General features: G+C 43.2%; 1 protein-coding gene across 1 annotated transcript in view; it reads left to right on the top strand.

Moving 5' to 3' along the window:
• Nucleotides 1-15,862, top strand: part of epha10 (EPH receptor A10) — a 130,915-nt gene extending 115,053 nt beyond the window's left edge. The window contains exons 9-18 of the mRNA XM_011481140.3: nucleotides 2,576-2,631; nucleotides 7,502-7,627; nucleotides 8,487-8,672; nucleotides 9,577-9,638; nucleotides 10,021-10,137; nucleotides 10,839-10,925; nucleotides 12,200-12,352; nucleotides 13,097-13,287; nucleotides 13,360-13,524; nucleotides 14,449-15,862. Of these exons, the coding sequence (XP_011479442.1) occupies nucleotides 2,576-2,631; nucleotides 7,502-7,627; nucleotides 8,487-8,672; nucleotides 9,577-9,638; nucleotides 10,021-10,137; nucleotides 10,839-10,925; nucleotides 12,200-12,352; nucleotides 13,097-13,287; nucleotides 13,360-13,524; nucleotides 14,449-14,563 (1,258 nt within the window). The 3' untranslated portion in view covers nucleotides 14,564-15,862. The remainder of the gene's footprint in view (nucleotides 1-2,575; nucleotides 2,632-7,501; nucleotides 7,628-8,486; nucleotides 8,673-9,576; nucleotides 9,639-10,020; nucleotides 10,138-10,838; nucleotides 10,926-12,199; nucleotides 12,353-13,096; nucleotides 13,288-13,359; nucleotides 13,525-14,448) is intronic.
• The last annotated feature ends 4,592 nt before the right edge of the window (nucleotides 15,863-20,454 follow it).

A 20,454-nucleotide genomic window follows, 5' to 3' on the forward strand; every position in this document is an offset into this window, starting at 1 on the left:
ACAGAGAAAAATGACAAGATCATCCATCATACTCCAATCCCTTTTTTAATATGCTGTCACTTTCAGAATGATGGAAACTTTGTCAGGCCTTCTTTGATTATTTGTGGTCATGACATCACAGCTGTCTGATTAAATTCAACCCAGGTTGTAGATCTGCATCTCCCAAAAAAAGGAACGATCACAGCAGCAACAATTCCACAAATAAGATCAGGATTCTTCCCTGCAGTTTACTGAGGGCTAGCACCAGACGACTATTTCCTCTGAAAAGTGTAAGAAAGCTGAAAAGATGCTTTACAGGAATGACTTTAGTTGAAATCATATTTGATACATAAGCTAAGAATTATGACAAACCTGACAGAGGCTTAAGGATGCTAGAAATGCTCAAATATTTAAGCTAATAATAGTTACGTTAGCGGAGAATGCTAAATTACCTGCTGAATGAACTTAAATCAACTTAATTAGCTGAACACTAATGAGTTCAAGTCACATGTTTTTTTTTTTAACCTTTGTGTCTTTTGTGACAGTTAAAAGAAGTTTAAAGTTGCTAAAAATGCTTAATTAATTACGCTAAACTTTAAACTTAAAATTAGGCAAAATTTGCATACTTAGCTTTACTAAGTATGCAAAGTTTTCTGCTAATAGCTAAATTAATTAAAGGAAAAGTAAAGCAGCGAAACAGTATTTGCTGAAAAGTTATGAGAAAGTTAAAGGAAGCTTTGGGGGGGGTGTTAAAAATACAAACAATTTAAGTAAATATTAGCATAAGCTTTGCTAGGTGAGCTAAATGATGTGATTCTTGCTAAGATATTGAGTGAATAGTAAAACAGCTGAAAATATAATTTTTATATAAATTTTTACATAAAATATAAAGTATGCTTAACTAAACGCTAAATAATAAATTATAAGACATTGTAAAACAGCTGAAAAGATGCTGAATTATGTTTAGAAGTGGTAGAAGTTAAACTGAATGATACATGCAACAAATAATTCTGGGTGTAGACTAAGCTAGTGATGCTAATACACGCTTCAAATGCTAAATTAAAAGTAGGATTTTATTAATTTTTTTTAAAAGGAAAAAATGAGCCAAACAATAATGATTACTACTAAGAATGCTTCATTAAATAAATCAATGTCAAGTCAATATACTAAAAAACCTGAATACAAATGTAAAAGCATACAAAAACAGAAGTTTCTTCAGAACCCTCAGGAGGGCGATGTTAGTGTAAAAGTGGTTTTGAGAAGAAACCATGAAAATATGTTTTCTTCTCATGATCCACTGAAACAGACCGGTACAGAGAGCACTGAAGCCTGGCAGAGTTGATTGAGCCACAGTTGCTGCTCAGACAGTCTGCAGGAAGTCCAGGCTTGACTGCGCAGAGCAGCAATTGTTTACTGCTCAGCGACCAAATCAACACGCTTCGCTGTGAGTTGTTGTGCGAGTTCTCGAAAGCAGAAGATGGAGAGGAGACTGAGAAGAAGCAGGAAATTGAAGTCAAGGCCCATTTCATGGTGTCAGTGTTACTCTGGCCTGTAAAGATGAGAGGAAAACAACAGAGGTCAGTGGGGAAAAAAAGAGTGTGAAGCACTTTATGTAGATACAGGTCTGCTAAGGTTGAGGAAATGGATTTGTCCAAACCAACCGTGATGCCCAAACTTTAGCTTGATCTGTTGGATGCCCAAACTTTTGCTTGATCTGTTGGTTCTTCTGAGCATGCCGTCCTTACTCCGTTCTGCAAATTTGATACAAACCTAGAAAAAACAGATATTGCAGTTCCTCTAATGACCTCTGCAGGTTGGGAAATTTCCTGTTGATTGCCTGGATCGCAGGTTGGACTATTGGGTGGAATAAAACAAAAACTCTTTACTCGGTCCCACCAAATCAGCCACTTGTGTTCCAGTCTGTTTGCTAGTTTTACCTTCATAATCTCCGACCTTCCGCAGGCCCGGATAACCTAAAAACCTGCAGCACCCATGCAGGTCAACCCCACTCCGTACAGGTGCATGTGACTAAGATTGTACCAATACCTTAAGTATGTGTGCTTCAGATGAAGTGTCTGGGAAAATGCCAGTGTCATCAGCATAGAGGTTCACAACAGTTTCTTGATGGTAACAGAGTACGCCCCATGGTTAAATCCTGTGTTTACATCACACATGGTGGCACTCCCACAGTTTCTCTGTAGTCCACATGTACACACGTTTGTAGTAATTGGTCAAGAAGAAGCAGCAGTCTCTGTCTGAAAGCATTAGTCTTGTTTTTATCTCCTTCCTTTAATCCAACCCAGCGTGATGGAACGTGCCAAACGGCCTCCATCACTTTTTAATCTGGTTTTCCAAGTGTTGCTCTTGACTCAGTTAAAAAGCAGCAGAGAGACAGATCACGGGGAGTGCTCTCCTTATCAGGCCTCCCGCCGTGGCACACAGCATGAAGATAGCAGGAGCATGAGGACGCACGTTTGAGCTTTGGTCGCAGATCTCCATCAAAGCGTGCCAGTATCTCTGTCAACACACTTACTCTCGACTGACTGAAGCTGCTGCTTCAGTCTGTGACGTCTGATGTCGTTTTTGGTTTTTACAGACAATGCGGCTACAGCAAAGCATCTCAGGAGGGAGACGAGGAACTTTATTTCCAATGTAAGTAATAAGATGACCACAGATTCTTCTTGTCAACAACTAGATGTACAGACTGCAACGATTCATTTGACCTGTCCTTCAGTGAATTTGAACCCTTTACAGCAGAGCCTTAGCTTTAGTATTGACATTCCTTTAACTACCGTAACTCTTAATTTAAGTAATTCCAGCAGATTCTGAATCAGAATCTGGTCTGTCCAAAAGCTGTAGTTGGAACTCGAAAAACTGAGTTAACAGAGTTCTTTAGAAACAATCATTAATATTCAGTGTAGCCTTTCTTCACTAGCTAGGTTTGTCATTTTAGTTTTTTTTCCTTTCTTCAGCGAGTTTAACATCATGCCTATTCTTTTTTTTTTTTGCAACTGGCTTACACTTTTACTGCTAATGTGTTTTTTGGTGTCAGAATTGAACTTTTACAACATTTTGTAACTTTTATTTTTACAATGATTCAATTCGTTTCATAATTTGTGGTTGCCAATCCGAATTATAGTGACTTATGGTTCATTTTGAATTATCTGATTTAATTACCTGAAACTGATCCAGTGTGCCTCAGAGATAAATACCTGGGTACTGAACAGTGCAGGGGAAGTTTTCCAGATTCCTTCTATTTCTTGCAAGATAATCAAGTGTAAATTAAATCTGTGTTCAAATGAACAAGTAAACAGGAATTTATGTCAAATCCATTCACATTTTATCTTCATAAAGTTCAGCCCACTGTTGTTTTTCCACATCAAAATAGTCTAAAGGGAACATCATTAAAACATTCTAGCACGGTCACGTCTTTGGCAAATACAAAGTATTTCCACACATTGGACTGTAATGATGGACTGATCAGTTTTTGCTGACATCATGTGTTATGTGTGATCTAAAAGTTATACATCAGTGGTACATGCCTGAAAAGTCTGTTAGACATACGTGGAACGGTCGTGGAAAGTTACAAACGTAAAGACCTGTCGGCTGAAAGCCTCGATGGACATCTCCGCACAACAACGAACGCAAGAAACACAGATTGTGCTGGTTTGATTGTAGAACAAATCGTTCATTAAGAATATTTTCACAAGAAGAAAAAAATACAACAGCAAAATTAGACATGCGAGTAAAAAAAAACAATGGAATCTGTTTCCATAATCAAAGGTTACATTCACATCTACATGTCAAATGTTGGTACCAATGCAAGCCCCACCCCCACAGGTCTTTTTTTTTTCCTCTAAGTGGTCCTCAAAGAATCTTGGTGTCATTTTTTTTTTTTTTTTACTTGTCCTGTCCAACAGCTAAGCAAACAGATGAGAGCTGAAAGCCTTTTGTGTTGAACATATTTTACTTTTTCAACAGGGGTTATGAATCTTATGATACACCAGATGTATATTTAAATAAATCCCTTTTTGTAATTTCAGCTAAACTTTATTCATGTTAATTTGTTGGACTGGACGGAAAATAAAAGGAGAAAAGAAGAGAGAGGGATGACAGATAAGGGGGGGAGTAGAGGGGATTGTAGTAGCAAGGGTAATATCATGAAGGGTCACAAACCAACAAGTTGCTGGAGTTTATAATCACAACTGACAGGTTGAAATGCATGAAAAATCGGAAATGGGCGGGGCCTGTACACACTCAAACATTACAAACACACCTGTTGGCTCCAAAAGTGTTCACACACAAACAAGTCTACATGGACATACTACCACTAACATTCACACACGCCTACTTATGCATTCAGACTAACACATGTGAAACATTTCATTCAGTCACGCAAACTGTTTGTGCAAAGGTGAGATAGCACTTGTGCTCGAGTGAGTGTTTATGTTCTTCTGGGGTGGATGATGGAATGTAAAAAGAGGGAGAGAACCCAGCCCCCCACCCCCCCACCCCCACCAAGGCCCCCACTGCAGCAGCAACCGGGACCCCCCAACACCTGCACAGTACGGCAGAAAGAGAAAGGCCGCCTGCCGGGCAACCACATCCGCCACCCCGGGCAGGGCCGACGGGACCAACACAGCGGCCCCCAACGCCAGAAATCAGGGGGGCGCAAGGGGCAGAGAGTGCAAGCCCCAGCCCGACCTGTAGAGCAGCCTCCCCACCGCGCCCAGGGGCCCAAGTTCGGCGTTTTCTCTGCGTGAGAGGATTTCAGAGCCTTCGTGAAAAGCCGCCGCATAAATTCCTAGTTCTGCGAGCGTGCACGGACGGACACGGGCACGCCGCCTCGCTCCATTAGGCGTAGCGGCTGAAATCAGGAGGAGGGAAGGATAAAGAGGGGAAGACGAAGGGAGGGAGTCAGAAGTAAATGGAGCAGCAGCGGAGATGGTCTGTCAGAAACAGGATGTTAGATGTTGTGCGTCGTGTTGAACAAGCTTGTAAATGCTTGTGGTCACACGGATCCCAGTGGGATCTTTCTGACAAAACGGAATTGTTTGGCTATTTCTCTTCTGGTCTGTGCGCAGAATGTGTGTTTTCGGAGTTTGCCTGGGTAAGCATTCGTACACACTTTGTAAAACCTGGATGTGTGTGTGTGTGTGCGTTTTCCCATTTGCGTGGTTTAATCTCCCAGCATGCCGAACTCTCAGGAGAGGTTTGGAGCACTATGCCTGATGAATAATGAGCCGAAGCCGTGCAGCAGGGAATTAAATCTGCACAAACAAAGACACGCCAGCAGCTGACAAGCACGCAGTCCACACCGCAGTCTGGCCTATTTTTACAGACGCACACACATTGTGGGCTGATCACACCTTCCTGGATCTGAAGGTCAGAATGTTGGTGAAGGGGATGACCTGAATCCTCAGACCAGACTGACTCCAAAACAGTCAAACCGGACACGGCTGGCAATGTGCGTTCAAGACACTGAAAGAATGAAATCCCATCTTTGTTCCGCTGGATCCAGGACCCTGTGATTCCTTCTGGGACTTGAACCGTCCTGGCTCCATCCTCTCATCCTCACATCCTTCATTTCACCCTCTGGTTAGCAAGAGTCCATCGATGATGCAGTAAAATGTTTTAAAGTCCTCTGCTTGTTTTCAGGTGAGCGACAAAGGCTGAAAGAGCTAAATAAAAAGTCTGAATTAGAAAAAGCTGAATATATAAAAAGGATGTTTTTAGATCTTACTTGGCTTATCATCGTAAAAAAAGCAGAAGATGAGGTGAATTAAGCGGAATCACAATAGTAGGACTGGAAATCTACACTGTCAACTAAGAGAAACCTCCGATGATGTGACCTCTGGCTCTAAAACAGCTGAATTCAAATAAATCTGGATTTTAAATTGACCTCAAGTTCCAGAAAGCTGGGGAAAACACTGGTCATGTGACCTGATTCTACATCAGAAATGTGTCACAAAAAATACAAGAAAGCTGGGGAAAAACGTCATGTGACCTGACAACAGCTGAATAATAGTCAATCTGGATCTCAAATTGGCTTCAAGAAGTAGAAGAAAGCAACAACAAAAAAGAAAATTAAAGGGGCAATTCCATTAGAACGGCTATAAGAGGATTGATCAAAATCTCTAGATATGAAAGAGGGATTTTTTATTTTATTTAGGAAAATTCAAGATGGTGGCCTCTTCCCGAAGTCAAAGGTCAACGAAACCTATTGTCGTTGTACACCTAACCTTGATTGAGTGATTGCTCAAACAAGTATTTTTTTTCATATCACGGTAAAATTGCCAAATTTCACAAGCTGTAGGTCCTGTGATCATCCCATAATACTTTTATAACTTCCTTAGAACATCTCCAACACCTGCAATGTTTTCTTCTTGCTTGACTTTGAACGTTTTTGAGTCCAATTAGAGATTTTGGCCCAATTCATTTTTTTTAATGATTTCTTCCCACTGTAATGTCATCATTTTGGGGTGGGGGGGGGGGGGGTGTTAACTCTGTCAAACGTTCACTAAGCGGGTGAACATTTTGGTGAGTTTTTGAGTTTGTGCTGACAGCGCCAGCAAGAATGAAAAATTGCAAAAACGATCTTCTCCTTGGAGTCCAGCACTGCTGTGGGAGATACAAACATTGATAATGTGACCCAATTCAACAACATCTGACTCATACTGAATCAGGACCATAATTAGGGTAAGAAATTCAATAAAGATGACAAAAAGTTCATGATGCTGTTTTTAAAAAATAAAGATGTAACTATGTGCAAATAGTAATTGACATTTCGGCTTAATAAAAGTGTCATAGTCTGTTTCTTGTAAAGTGAATTTCATCCTGCAGTTCCTTTGGGATCAAAAAGTGATTTCTAAACCAGTTCATCTAAATTCCCAAAGTGATTTTTTTATTTTTTTATACTCTGAGTGTTTTCTTCCTTTGGATTATTCTTTGCAGTTATTTTTACTCCAAACTTTGGGGCCAGACAAGCCGGCAACCGACAGAGACTTCCTGTTTCTCCGTCTCAGCAGTTTAGAGTCGTCTAAGCTTGTCCCAGTTTCTGAGTGAGGATTGTGCGTCAGTGTGTGACTTTGTGTTGTTCCGATAACATTCTGAAGCCAGTAGAGAAGACATAAAGAGCCTCTTTGTTGCAGAATCAGACTGGAGAGCCTGCCGTCTTTGATCTCCACGTTTCTCCCTTTACAAGGTCGGCATAGAGGAAAATCTGAGACGCAAAGAGATGACAACATTTTTTCCAGCTTTCAGATGAAAAAAGTCATTTCAGAAGCAACCTGGAGACAATGAAGAGACTTTTTGGATTCTCTGACGTCACTGATAAACTTCATTTAGGCTGGGATCAAAGACTTAAGTCCGAATGTTGCTCCTGAACCTTTATGTGGTTCAGTTTTGTATTGTCGAGTGGTGCCCACACACTGATCTTGTGTTTCTTTGTGTTACCGAACCTTATTATTCAGAGGCAGGGTGGTTTTTCTCTAAACCTTTTTTCCCGTCTCCATTGTTGCAGTTAAGATCCCAACTCGGAGGACGTACATCGACCCGGAGACGTGCGAGGACCTGCAGCAGGCGGTGCACGCCTTCGCCAAGGAGCTGGACAACCAAAGCATCAAGATAGAGAGAATCGTGCACACAGGTACCCCTCTCTTCAGCTTCACAAGGTTATCAATAAACATTCAGCTCACCTGTTCAACAAAGTTTAGTCGGTCTGCTCTGCTGCTGCACGGCGTTCATCTGCTGCTCTGCATGATGCTCACTTCCACAATAATCTCGTAAATTTACGAGTTTTTTTGCGACTTTAATTTTAAAACTTTATTTCGACTTTTATCTCGACAAGACGAGTTTTTTCTCAAAATTTTGTGTCGAGTTTTTTCTCGTCATGACGAGATTAAAGTCGACATGACGACTTTAATCTCGCCACGTGGGCCAGAATTTATTTTCCTCACCGTGGCCCTAAAACTACATCATACCATGCTGTGTGGAGTCCCTCAGGGCTTGATTCTTGGACATCTGCTGTTTAACCCACGCGGGCTCCTTGTGGGTAAAGCTGAAGAATATGGTGTGGAATACGGTGTGGTGCTGAAAATATGAAATAACTGCCAAGGCATCTTTAGAAAGTGTGTGTGAGCTGAAAAGAAGCTGAACAATGAGATTAATTCAATGCTAACTGTGCTAAATCTGAAGCTAAACTGGCTAAAAAATGTATAAGAGAGATAATCAATGTAATATTTAAAGTAATAACTTAAAGTTGTCTTTAAAAAAAGGTGAAAGACCGCTAAAAAGACATTGTCCAATCATCAATAATCCTGTAGATGCTATGCTAAGTATTGTAAATAGGCAAACGTGGCTAACAGAAACTATGTTTGTATGTTTTTGTATTTCTTTCCGCTCAGGTTTAGCTGCAGCATCTCCAGCATTTTCTGTCTGTCTCCATGAATTCATTTGTGCTGTTTTTCTTTTGACTTGCCCCTCTCACCCCCCCACCCTCACCCCAGGTGACTTCGGCGAGGTGTGTCGTGGCTGTCTGAAGCTGCCAAGTAAAAGGGAGCTGCCGGTCACCATAAAGACTCTAAGGGCCGGCTGCTCTGACAAACAGCGCCGCTCCTTCCTGTGCGAAGCCGCCATCCTGGGACAATTCGACCACGGCAATATCATCCGGCTAGAGGGCGTCATCACCACAGGTGAGAGCAAGAAGGGGAGGGGCACAGCAAGGCCAGAAGTGGATGGAGACTGGTAGGAGGAGACCTGGACAGTGGGCAGGGATGCAGTAGACAGTGCAGCAATGAGTCATTGTGGAGCCATAGGGGTCACTATGACACTAAACACCTCCATCGGGTAAAAACATCAAGCCCATCCGACAGATAATGTAGGAGTTTTTTCCAAAGTTTGCCTTTGCAGTTGAGTTTTGTGTGGCTTGAAACCTTGAAGATAACTCAATTTCCAATCAGATGTTTGTTACTTTGAATCTGAGAAAATCAGAATTGGATTGCAGGTTGTACGACTTGCAGGCACAACCGGCCCCCACTCCCGCCGCCCCCTTTGACCCAGCCTCAAAGGCTGAGCGGCTTCTTCGTGGGACTTATTCTCCCCCTCTTCCCCAGCCACCCTGGACGACAGAGCTGTGTGTGACAAATTCATTAAAAAAAAGCTGTTTTTTTTTCAAAAAGGTTGGTTTTGTTTCTATAGCAACCGTTTCATTTTTGTTCGTCTGGGAGTGTCAAACATGTCCATGTAATTTTTAGAAGAATTGGCAAAAGTAAATTTTTGAAATTCCTTTTTTCAACAGAGGTTTTTTTGTTAATCACGCTCACATTCCTCATACGTCCGTGACGTGTGTTGTATCGTTTTCTTCAGCATGAGCCAGGGATTCATCTATTCAATGTTCTCAATATTTTGGTACAAAATGTGTAAGCAGGGGAACGCCACATGTTCAAGCTCACCAAGCTAATGGCGCTAAAAGTCAACACCACAGTCTTTGCAGTCCAGGACTACTGCCGGCCATAAAGAAAGAAAACACTTGCAGCGGTGTGTTGTTCTTCACCATCATGATTGTTTTCACGTCTCTCTTCTTCTGCGTCTCTGCAGGCAACACAATGATGATCATCATGGAGAGCATGTCCAACGGAGCCCTGGATTCCTTCCTCAGGGTGAGGCTGTGTGACAATGCGCTCATTGGGAATGTGTGCAGAGATCTGTTTGCTCATTATGGAAGAAAGCGAAAGCTCATAATTATCTTGGCTTTTCCATAAGCACAATTTTCGGTGGCAAAAAAGCCTAAATTTGCTGTAATTAGTGCACAGTCTGAGGGCAGCAGCAGTTGCAGTAATAAGGAAGATGTCACATAATTAACAGCTAAAGGAAGGTTTTGAGCTTCCCTGCTTTCTCTGAACAGCCTCGGTTCATAATGATGGGAGCTAATGGTTACTTTGCTTTTACACACCGAACACTTGAAAGAATACCAGCCGAAGCAAATGTTTGTCTTCCTTTGACATCGCCATCACACCATCCGCTGCCGTCCTCTCTCTGCAGAAACACGAAGGCCAGCTGAGTGTCATGCAGCTGATGGACATGCTAACAGGGGTTGCGTCCGGCATGAAGTACCTCACTGAGATGGGCTTTGTGCACAAACGGCTCGCTGCTCACAAGGTGAGGCTGAGTGTGGCTGGCGTATATCCCGCCATCTCTGGCGGGATATACGCCATAATGGTCTACCATAATGCTTTTGCATTGAGACTGTAGAAACACCAACTTCCTGTTTGTGTCCATACAAATAGTTTATTTACAATTTGTGACAGCTAACAAAATAAAAGCGTTCTTATTAGAGATCACCATGTCATCTGCAAACATGATGATCCGCCTAGATTCCAGTCTGAGCTCATTTGTCAATTTGTGCATCACTACTGAAAACAAGAAGAGTCTCAAAACTGATCCTTGGTGCACCCCAACCTCCACCTTGTGCTACATCTTTCTCTGTGTTCCACTTTTTCTCAGCTAACTTTAACCTCCAACCACATTCCTGAACTTTTTCATTCCTCCACCCATAAAATGTAAATTATGTCAAACATTTTAAAAGATAAATAATTTTGCCTCTGCTTGATTTTAAAGAAATAGAAGGACTAACACAAAAAAGGCAGAAGGATTCCAAAACATATACTTTTAGCTTTTACACTGAAGCTGCTTTGTCCAAGCCAAGAAGGAAATTTATGATCATTAAACTGAAATAAAATCAGTGACATTTAGCTGAATTTGTTTTTTGAAAGACACCTCTTTATGAGTGCACTGTTTTTCTGTAATATCTTCATCTCTTTCTCCTACTTTGAGCTCATCTGTTTGCCTCCTCTTCCCAGGTGCTGGTGAACTCCAACCTGAGCTGCAAAGTGTCGGGCTTCAGGCCTCTTCAGGAGGACAAGATTGAGGCCATCTACTCCACACTGGTGAGAAAACCTGGAAAGTTGTTCGAATCTATGACATCTCTGGGTTTTCTAGATCCAGTGCATGCTTTGAAAAATGGTTCAAAGTGACTATTCAGTTTATTCCTGAAGGTAGCAGTTGAAAGATTATCATATGTTGCATTCACACCGGACGGAATCCGCGCGTCAAAATTGCCTCTCTGTTGATGCACTTCAAATTTACAGCTCAACGCCACGACGTACCAGCCGCAGAATATCCACCAACATTTTTCTGTACTTCATTCGTTGCCACATCATGGAAAACATGGATGATGTTGAGCAAATAGCTTGGGTTTATATGTTTTGGAGAGCTCTACAGAGGCGCCGGCAAGCACGCCGCCGTGTCTGGGTTCACCAGATCCCTCAGAGTCTCTTCCAGTGAACTTCCCGCCTGGATGATGGCCGATGTAAACGTTACTCTGTCTGTCTGTGGCCCCGTTTGAGCATTAACCCGAGAGAGGAAAAATACCGATATAACTGGAGGATCTTTTATTTTATTGTCTCGATGAAAATAAGATAAACATCATGAGCTCATTGGGCTGAAGCAATCGCACCCGCATCGCAACACCCGTGGCGGCTCTCCGTCTACCAGGCAGCCAACCACCGTTGGGCCAGCATAGCGAGCTCCGCATGGCAGCGGAGATCACATCAAGCGGCCGGCTGGAGTAGCTGGCTCGATCTCCCCAGCTCCATGGGCTCTATGACAGGCTGGCGACCTGTCCGGGATGCATCCCGCCTTCGCCCAACAGTAACCAGGGCAGTCTCCGGCAACCCGCCGCCCCAATGAGTTAAGAAAATGGATGGAAATTCAGGACGCCGCTACGCCGGGCCCGATGACCAAATTGTGTCGCAGGACCTCAGATCGCGTCAGTACATCGACTTAACATTGAAACTTGACACCTGAGGCGCATCCAATGTGAATGCAGGATTAGAGCTTGACAAAAACAGAAAAATCTAAGTGGAAGATATTCTTTAAGTTCTTCTGAAAAAGTAAAAAGGAGAGGTCACGACGTTTTAGAAAATCTCAGTATGATTTTTATTGCAAGAAAATGATTTTTTTTTTACATTCTCAATAAATGCCCAAAGGTGCTTTTGAGGTGTTACATAATTTGAACGTTTTAATCATTTCGTAGCTGGATTTTATTTATTTTTTGTAAATCCTGATTTAACATTTTGTCGTCGTTTTTTTGTTTGATCGAAGAATCTTAAAGCTCTTTTTGGACACAGCTTGAACCTCCTCTCCCTCTGCCCCTCCACAGCATGGAGGGAAGAGCGTTGTGCTGTGGACCGCTCCAGAGGCCATCCAGTACCACCGCTTCTCCTCGGCCTCCGACGTGTGGAGCTTCGGCATCGTCATGTGGGAGGTCATGTCCTACGGAGAGAGGCCGTACTGGGACATGGGCAACCAGGATGTGAGTCCCTGTTCCTCCTATCAGACCAGTCCTCTCCTCACAGTGGCCTTTCGTGAAGCAGGGAACATTTCCCAAGTCGGATTATCAAACTTTGTGAGTTGCGAGGTCGGAGGTTGAGCTTGTTGAGCGGCTGGAAATGAATTCCACTTTAAATTGAAACATGATATGGTAACAGGATTGTTGGTCGGCCTGTCCACCTGTGATCCCGCATGGCCTTTTCGTACCGTCACTGATTAAATGGAAAATGTCAAATGCCGAGAAGCATTTCATGAATGCTCTTTACTTAGATAGAAGCTTAAAGAGCGGGGGAGGGGTGGTGAGAGGGGGAGGGGTGGTGGTGACTGTGAGTCTGTTTAAAAAAAAATAGAATTTGGCTGACAGATGTCATTTTTGTGATTTTTGCCTCCACTTTCCTTTCCCTTTTCTCTGGGAGTGTGTGGTTTTAAAATGACATTGAAATGTGAAAATACTTTTTACATCTGTAGAAAACGTAAAACGTTTTTGCACGTTTCTGGCTACCAAAATATTTGTCAGGTCTTCAGAAAGCACACAAACACACAAGTGTTTTTGGTTTTTACACATACGCACTCACAAACTCTGTGACCTGACATGGGTAAAATAATAATAATAATTTGTCCCCACAAAATAATAAAACACGTTATTAGTCATTCAGAAACACACACATATATGAATGTACATGCATCTATGCATGAGGTAAAAAAAAACGTCTTTCTGGGTTTCCAGGTGATCAAGGCCATAGAGGACGGCTTCCGGCTGCCCGCTCCGCTCAACTGTCCTCCACATCTCCACCAGCTGATGCTGGACTGCTGGCAGAAGGAGAGGGCGGAGCGACCCAGCTTCAGCCAGATCCACTCCGCCCTTAGCAAGAGCATCCGCTCGCCGGACGGCGTGGGCTCCTCCACCCTGGCTCGCAGGTTTGTGCAAACGGGTGGGGTGACGTCTGCCCCGCGTCCACCTTTCCCCTGACAAAGGCGGTGTTCCCGTAGGACTCTGAGCTCCTCCATCACGCTGGCCGAGCGGCCCCTCCCCACCTTCCCGGCCTTCAGCTCGGTGGGGGAGTGGCTGGACGCCGTGGACATGGGCCGGTACAAGGACAACTTCACTGCGGCGGGATACTGCTACCTGGAGTCTGTGGCTCGGATGACCGTGCAGTGAGTCTCCACCTTTGTTTATGATGAGCCCGGACCGGAGGAACAGTCCCCTTTCAGTGACTCAGCAAAATAAAATCCCCTGAACTTTTCGTTTTAGCATCCAAACGTACTAATTTTTAACATTTACATCACTGTTTGTACTAAATCTAAATAATGTTTGGTTTTGTATTGTTTTTGGCACATTTTATCATCATTTAGCTTCTTTTTCACCCTTTTTTACAGTTATTTTAAGCTAATTTAGCATTTTTAGCATTTAATAAGCTGTTTCTTCTTTTTAAAACTTTTTATTATCTATTGTAGTAATTATTTTAGCATTTTTAGTATATAATTACCTCTTTTTTCGCTCCTTATTTTGCTTTTTTAATTATTTTTAAGCTAATTTAGAATATTTCGCATTTTAAGCTCTTTTTTTCAGCTTTTTAGAGACTTTTTTAAGTTAACTTAGCATATTTAGGATTTGTTTTCTTAAGCCTTTAATTCAGCCATTTGACAGTTTTTTTCAATTTAATTGAGCAGTTTTTCCAGTCTAGATCTTTTTTGAGCTTGTTTTTAATCTTTATAAGCTTTTTAGTGTTTTTAGCAGTTTAAGCTTTCTTTTCCAGCTTTAGTACAATTATTTTTTAGGTTATTTGGCATTTTTAGCATTCATAGCATATAGAGACACATTTATATTTAATAGATTTATTCATATGGCGATAGATTTTTAGCAGTTACATAAATATTTTGAGCTTATTTTTTAGCCTTCTAATGGTTGTTTAAGCTAATTTATCATTTTAAGCATTTCACTAGCCTTTTTTCAGCATTATGAGTTATCCCAGCACTCATTTAGTTAGCTCCTTTTTAGCTTCTCTGCATTTGAGACAGAGGAAGGTGCAGACATGTCTGCCGGTGCTGATCCTCCTCCTCCTCCTCCTCTGTCGGCAGAGACGTGTTGAGCCTCGGCATCACCTCTCTGGAGCATCAGAAGCTCATTCTGGCCGCCATCCAGACGCTCCGAGCTCAGGTCATCCAGATGCACGGGCGCGGCGTGCAGGTCTGAGCGGGGTGGAGGGGAGGGCCCCCACAAGGCTTCATGCTGCTGCTGCTGCACACCTGTGCAAGGAGATGAGGAGATGAGAAGCGAGCTCTTCCAGCCGACGACACTCCTCCTTCCTTCTCGTCTTCGTTCCTTCATTCTTCCTTTTTCCAGCGACGCGCCTGCGTCCGAGCCCAGAGCCGAGGAGTGTTGATTACGTGACTTTTTGCGATTCACGTGCACTTTGACCTCCGGAGACAGCCTCAGCTGTCTGATTCTGGATCGCAACCTGGCTTGAGCGTCCCTGCACAGACCGCGTGACGGACAGGAGGCGCTTAGAGCCGCACATGACGACGGATTTGCAGCAGAGGTGGGCGGAGCTTCAAGACCACCCTGTGGACACGTGTTCTGTTTTCCGGAGCCGGTTCTGCTCCACCTCGGATTCTCTCTGGGTCTTTTTTCTCGTTCTCCCTCTGGCCTGTGGGCCTCACCTTCAGCTCTGTACAGAGGTGAGGCCCCGCCCCCTCAGAAAACCTCCTGCTTTGTAAATATGAATTCTTATTTATTTCTGTTGACAGGCTGCTTTGTTTCTGTCCGGTTCGGTGTTTACGGATGCTAGTTTCTTATTTATGAGTTTAAGGTGCAGTTCACATGTTTGTGGGCGGAGCATCGGCACATCGGATCCCTCTGTCATGGAACTGCTGTCGTCATGGTGACTCATGTTTAATATTGTACATATAAAAGTCTATTTTTCTAATTTGTTGGGAGAGCAGTGGTTCCATCTGCCGGCCGTGTGACGCTCTCATTGGTTTAAATTCAGGTCCAGTGTGGGATTTGAAGCTTGAGCTTCTTTCTTTGTTTAGTTAGTTTGGATGATTTTTACCTGTTAGAAAGAGAAAGGATTCCAGTTGCAATACTGAAACGTGTTAGTAAAAAATCTTCAATCCGAGGAAAGGTGTCTGCGGCTGAATTATTAACACAAGTCCGATTTCTCCTGCAGCTTCAGACCACTAGGGGTCAGTGTTGTGTCACTTTTAGGGCAGCACTCCTCAGGTGTGGATCGCCACCGCAGACGTCAATCACAGAGACGTGGAACAGGAAAATCCAGCTAGGATCAGGACGGCCACGTCAGCTCCGCCCACCTCAACAACCTTCTGAATGGTCTATGGTCAAGTGGGTGGGGCAAAGTAAAGTGAGTTTCGGTTTCAGCAACCAGAGTCACAGAAATGGATAGAAAATCAGTAAAAACAATAGGTTTGAGGTACTGCAACATTTTTAAATTGCTGCTGATGTCCACAAAAATAAAAAAATGTAAGTTTCAAATCGCAAATCCCAGAAAATAATTTTTACAGAAATGAATTGCACTGATTGAATAAAGTTTTGTTTATTTTGAAGTATCTAAAGTCCAGCAGAATCGGGTTGGGGTGACTGCTGTGACCCGGTTCTGGTCGAGAGGACTGGAACGGAACAAGCACCAAAATGGCAGGAAAATCAAAGAATAAGAAGCAGAGGAGAAGAAGATGAGCAAAACCCCCGTTAGCGGACAAAATGGTATCACCATGAACACGAAGCGATTTATGCCTAAATTGTAAACAAAATATTCCGTTTCTAAAGCAAAACTTTCCAAGTAGCAGATGAAAAGTTTGCTTTCAAAATCTTTTTCTTTTGTGTTTCCGACACATCTGTGTTTAGATGAGTCTTGAATCCTGCTTTCTCCCTTTTTTTAAATTCCATTCTGGATTCTGAATGGAACAGTGAAACATGAGCTACCAAGCAGCCAATCACAGACAAGAGGGTTCTTCCTGATTGGTCTAGATTCTGTCCAATCAAGTGTCTTTGCCTCTTGTTGACGTGCTTGGAGGCGGACATTGGTTCTGTGACCAGGATTCTGCTAACTTCAACCGTTCTGGCCGGGATGCATCAGAATGGGGCGGAGCCAGGAGCCCGGCGTGTTTTTTACGTCACAAATACATTTTTTCCCCCCACTATTTTCACCTTCTCCTGATTCACAATGATTTAAAAAAGGGATACTCTTAACTGTCTCTATGAATGTCCATCATCAGAAAAAAGCCACAAGATCATAAACAGAAAACTGTTTCCATCACAGAATAAAAGCTTTTTTTTTCTACTGTGTTACTTTAAGTCATTTAGAAACTACAAATTCCCTTTTTTTAATTATATTTGTAGCTATTTAGTTTTTTCGGCTACTTTTGCATTTCAGAGCCATCAACATCAATGACAGATTTAGGATTTCTGGACATTTAAATTCGTTATTTTTACAATGTTTTTCGGTTCCGAATGTTTGGGTTTCTGAAGGATTGTTGGGATGACTGAACCTCCACGCACTTCCTCTGGCATCAGCTTCAACAGACAGACATGTTTATAGAGAATTAGGAAACCTACAGGCATAAATGGGGAAACGTTTGCTTAAAAACCTGAGTTCATGAACCGTTTCTCCCTTCAGGATTCTCCTCTCTCCTCCTCGGGGTCAGATCCGGACACCTCCAGAACCTGGACTCGTCTCTGCCGAAGCTCCAGATGAAGCGGCGCCGGGCTGCAGCTGGAGGAGGTGGTGTTTGGCTGCGTGGGCGGTGCACGGCTTGCCGCTCGGAGATGAAACTCATTAAGTGTGCGGCTCCAGTCCAATAAGACGGTAATATAGAGGCTGTGGATCGGCGCCGCGGCATTATGAGAAAAATAAAAAGATCTCATTGTGTATGGACGCCCTCTTCACACGGGCGCTGACCCTGCCGGCGATCGCGCTCGCACGCCCACGCCACTCATCTGCATGCACACTGGCCTCCTCTGAAGTGGGGGGGGGGGGTGGTCTCACCTGCTAAAAGCATTGGGGGGGGGGGGGGGGGGGTTCCATTTACAGTATAAGACAAGTGGCCTAAGCGAAACCCTCCCCCCTCGCGTTCCAAACAGGAAGTAGCTGCTGGTTCAGGCTTCTGCGCTCAAGACTCTGGCGTTCACGCGGACGAGTTTCTATGGCGAGCACAAAACGCCTGACTTTGACCAATCAGGGGCTCAGATTGTGATGTATGGATCACGCAAGTGCCAACCGTTTCAAAATGAATCATGAAGGAGAAATGAATAATTGCAGAATGAAATGATCCCAAATCTTTCCACATCAGAATAGAGCTTCAAAAGATTTGGACGGCTTTGACATTTGACACCAAACCTCTTCTGCCTGTAGGTGGCGCTGGAAAACAGAAGTGCTGCTGTGTGATTTGTTCATGGGAATTATTTATTCTATTTTTAATCTAACCTAAAAATTACTGTAAAAAGTTTGATTTTGAAGTATTTTTTATTTAAATTTGGAAAAAAAGATCCAAAGTTTTCCTAATATAACAACCTTTACATCACCAGGGAGAACAATTAGGGGGGGAAGCAAGAACTAAACGTCAGGTCCAGAGTGATCGAATTAAACGCATAAAAACTGTTTTATAAATTCAAAACGAGATTAATGCAATTAAAAAAAACACGCTAATTTGTTTGTAATTAAATAATCGCGATAAACGAAATAGCAACACTGGTAAACAGTAGGAAAAGAAGAAGCCCCTCCCTGCTAGTGCAGTGTGAACACTCTGGGCTGAAGGTTCCTTCTAGAACGGCGTCACACGGCTGTGTGGACGTAGCAGCACCGTCCAGCAGGAACGAACCAACTGGACGGGAACTGGGTCCAGGTCTGGACCTCCTGCTGATCCTCACGCTGGAGTTCCAGTCTTCCATGACGGTGGAGGTGGACAGACATCCGTGAACTGAGGTTCAGCAGCGCCTCCGCCTACATTTATATCGCTGGAAGGAGGAACCCTAATAAAGGTTTTAGCTTTATGGAAACACAGGTGGATGTTTGATGAACTCCAGGAGCACAGAGGAGGTGGAGGAGCCAACGACTGGGACTCCCAGCAGAGCCCCCCCTCCTCCTGCTGAGATGAAAGCAGCAGAAAGGGGAGTCGGTCCTCCTGCAAATCAGTGTGAAGGAGAAAGTTCCTCCGCGTCACAGACGCACGCCGCGCCTCAAAGCGGCTTTGAGGCGTTAATCCCTGCATTATGCAGGAACCAGAGTAAACAAGGAGGAGGACCTGAGAGGACGAAGGCGCTCAGCCGTTTGGAGGAGGAAGAGGAGGGAGATGAAGCAGCTAAAGGCTTTTCAGCTCCTCTGGGATCTCCTGGGGAGGAGCACAGCCGCCTGATCCCGGAATGTCCAGCTTATCTCTGCCTGTGTCTTTCACAGCTTCGTCCCCGCGGCGCCCGCTCCTCGCCTGCCAGTCCGTCCGCTCTCGGCGCTGCCACCTTTTCCTGCCACAAATCCCAACTTCCTTGGAGCTCAGAATGAACTCTAGGAAGCTGGAACGATCCAGCAGAGCTTCAAGGCAGTTTACTACATTTAGACTCCGCCAAAAAGAAAGAAAAAAAAAAAAAAAAAGAGTCGAAACAAAAACCTCCAGGATTCTGCTTGTTTAAATGTCTGCAACTTCGATGAATAAAGCAGACGGACCAACAGAACGGTTCCATCTGGAACTTCTCAGACCAAGTTTGAAAAAAAGAGCATAAAATCTTTTAATCTCTGTAATAAAGTTTTTCTGAAAGATCCTTAAAAGTTAAAGCTTTCCAGAAAAACACAAAAGTCACCCTCTGCTTTTTTTATTTTCACTTTTCTTTGAAGATTGAAGTGTTTTAACATTTGATTTCTTAGTCCACCTTATTGTTTTCATTTGAGATTTTTGTTATCATTTAATGTCTTTTTAAGGTTATTTTTTTCAAATGTTTTAACCTAAAAAGCAACATTACCTTTGTTTTTTAAATGCGTTACACAACATTTTTCTGAATCGTAAACCTTTTGGTGACAGACGCCGGGTTGTCTGTTCAGAGGCTGGAGGCAACAGAGATGAAGATGCTGAGTTTATCTTTGGAAGTGATGAGGAGAAAAGATCCACAAGAACAGATGAGAGTTGACTTGGTTTGGACATTATAACCCTTGTGCTATCCTAGGCACTTTACCATTGGGAGTTGGGTCATCTAGACCCACTAGACAGTGCGCTGAACCTTTTTTCTTCAATGATTTGTGATCTTCACTGGTTTCCATGAATGACATGAAATCTTTCCACCTTTATCATGGTAGGAATAACACGTCAATGTAAGGATCGGGTCATCTGGACCCCATAGGATAGCACAAGGGTTAAAAGGTGGAGCGGCGTTTTTCTTACAGGTTTAATTGAAGGAAGTCAGCAGGAAGACCTGGGGGAGGTCGGTGCGAGTGAGGGGGATGCAGGTGACTCGCCACCCTAAGAGGAGAAGCTGAAAGACCCCACCCCTAAGAAAACAGGTTCAGAGCATGCCTAGGATAGCACAAGGGTTAAACTGGATTTTATTTTGAAAGGAATGTGCTGTATGTGCTGCTGTTAAAAGTTCTTTATAGAAAAACTCTTTTATAATTCAATAAAGGAAAGGCTTAATGGACACATCAACTGTGAAGCCGTCTCGCTGGTCAGTAAGGAACTGGCTCAAACGGCTCTTGCGGCGTCGAAGGTTGCAGATCCTCGTTCGAACCGTCTTGGGGATTCTTCCAATTTGTGGGGTTTTTTTTGTGTGCCATCATCCTGTTTCTGCTCAGCCTGGTTTCTGTTACTTCTCTGATAACAACTTTTGATTGTTCAGCTTCTTTCTTTAGCTTTTTGGTTAAATGTTTCATTTTTCTCCAAGTGTTGATCTAAAATCCGCACGTCTTGCATTTGGATAAAAAGATCAACTGCACTGTGAGACGGCAACAATTAAAGTCCAACACCATCTAGTGGCGAACAGCAGTACTGTAACACAATCATTTAACCCCTTCATGCCCGATTTTCCATTACATACAAAAAGATTCTTAAATGTTTTTTCCATTAAAAAGTAGTTGATAGAAAAGGAAA

The sequence above is a fragment of the Oryzias latipes genome, chromosome 11 (assembly GCF_002234675.1).
Source record: "Oryzias latipes chromosome 11, ASM223467v1".
In the NCBI taxonomy this organism is placed as follows: Eukaryota; Metazoa; Chordata; class Actinopteri; order Beloniformes; family Adrianichthyidae; genus Oryzias; species Oryzias latipes.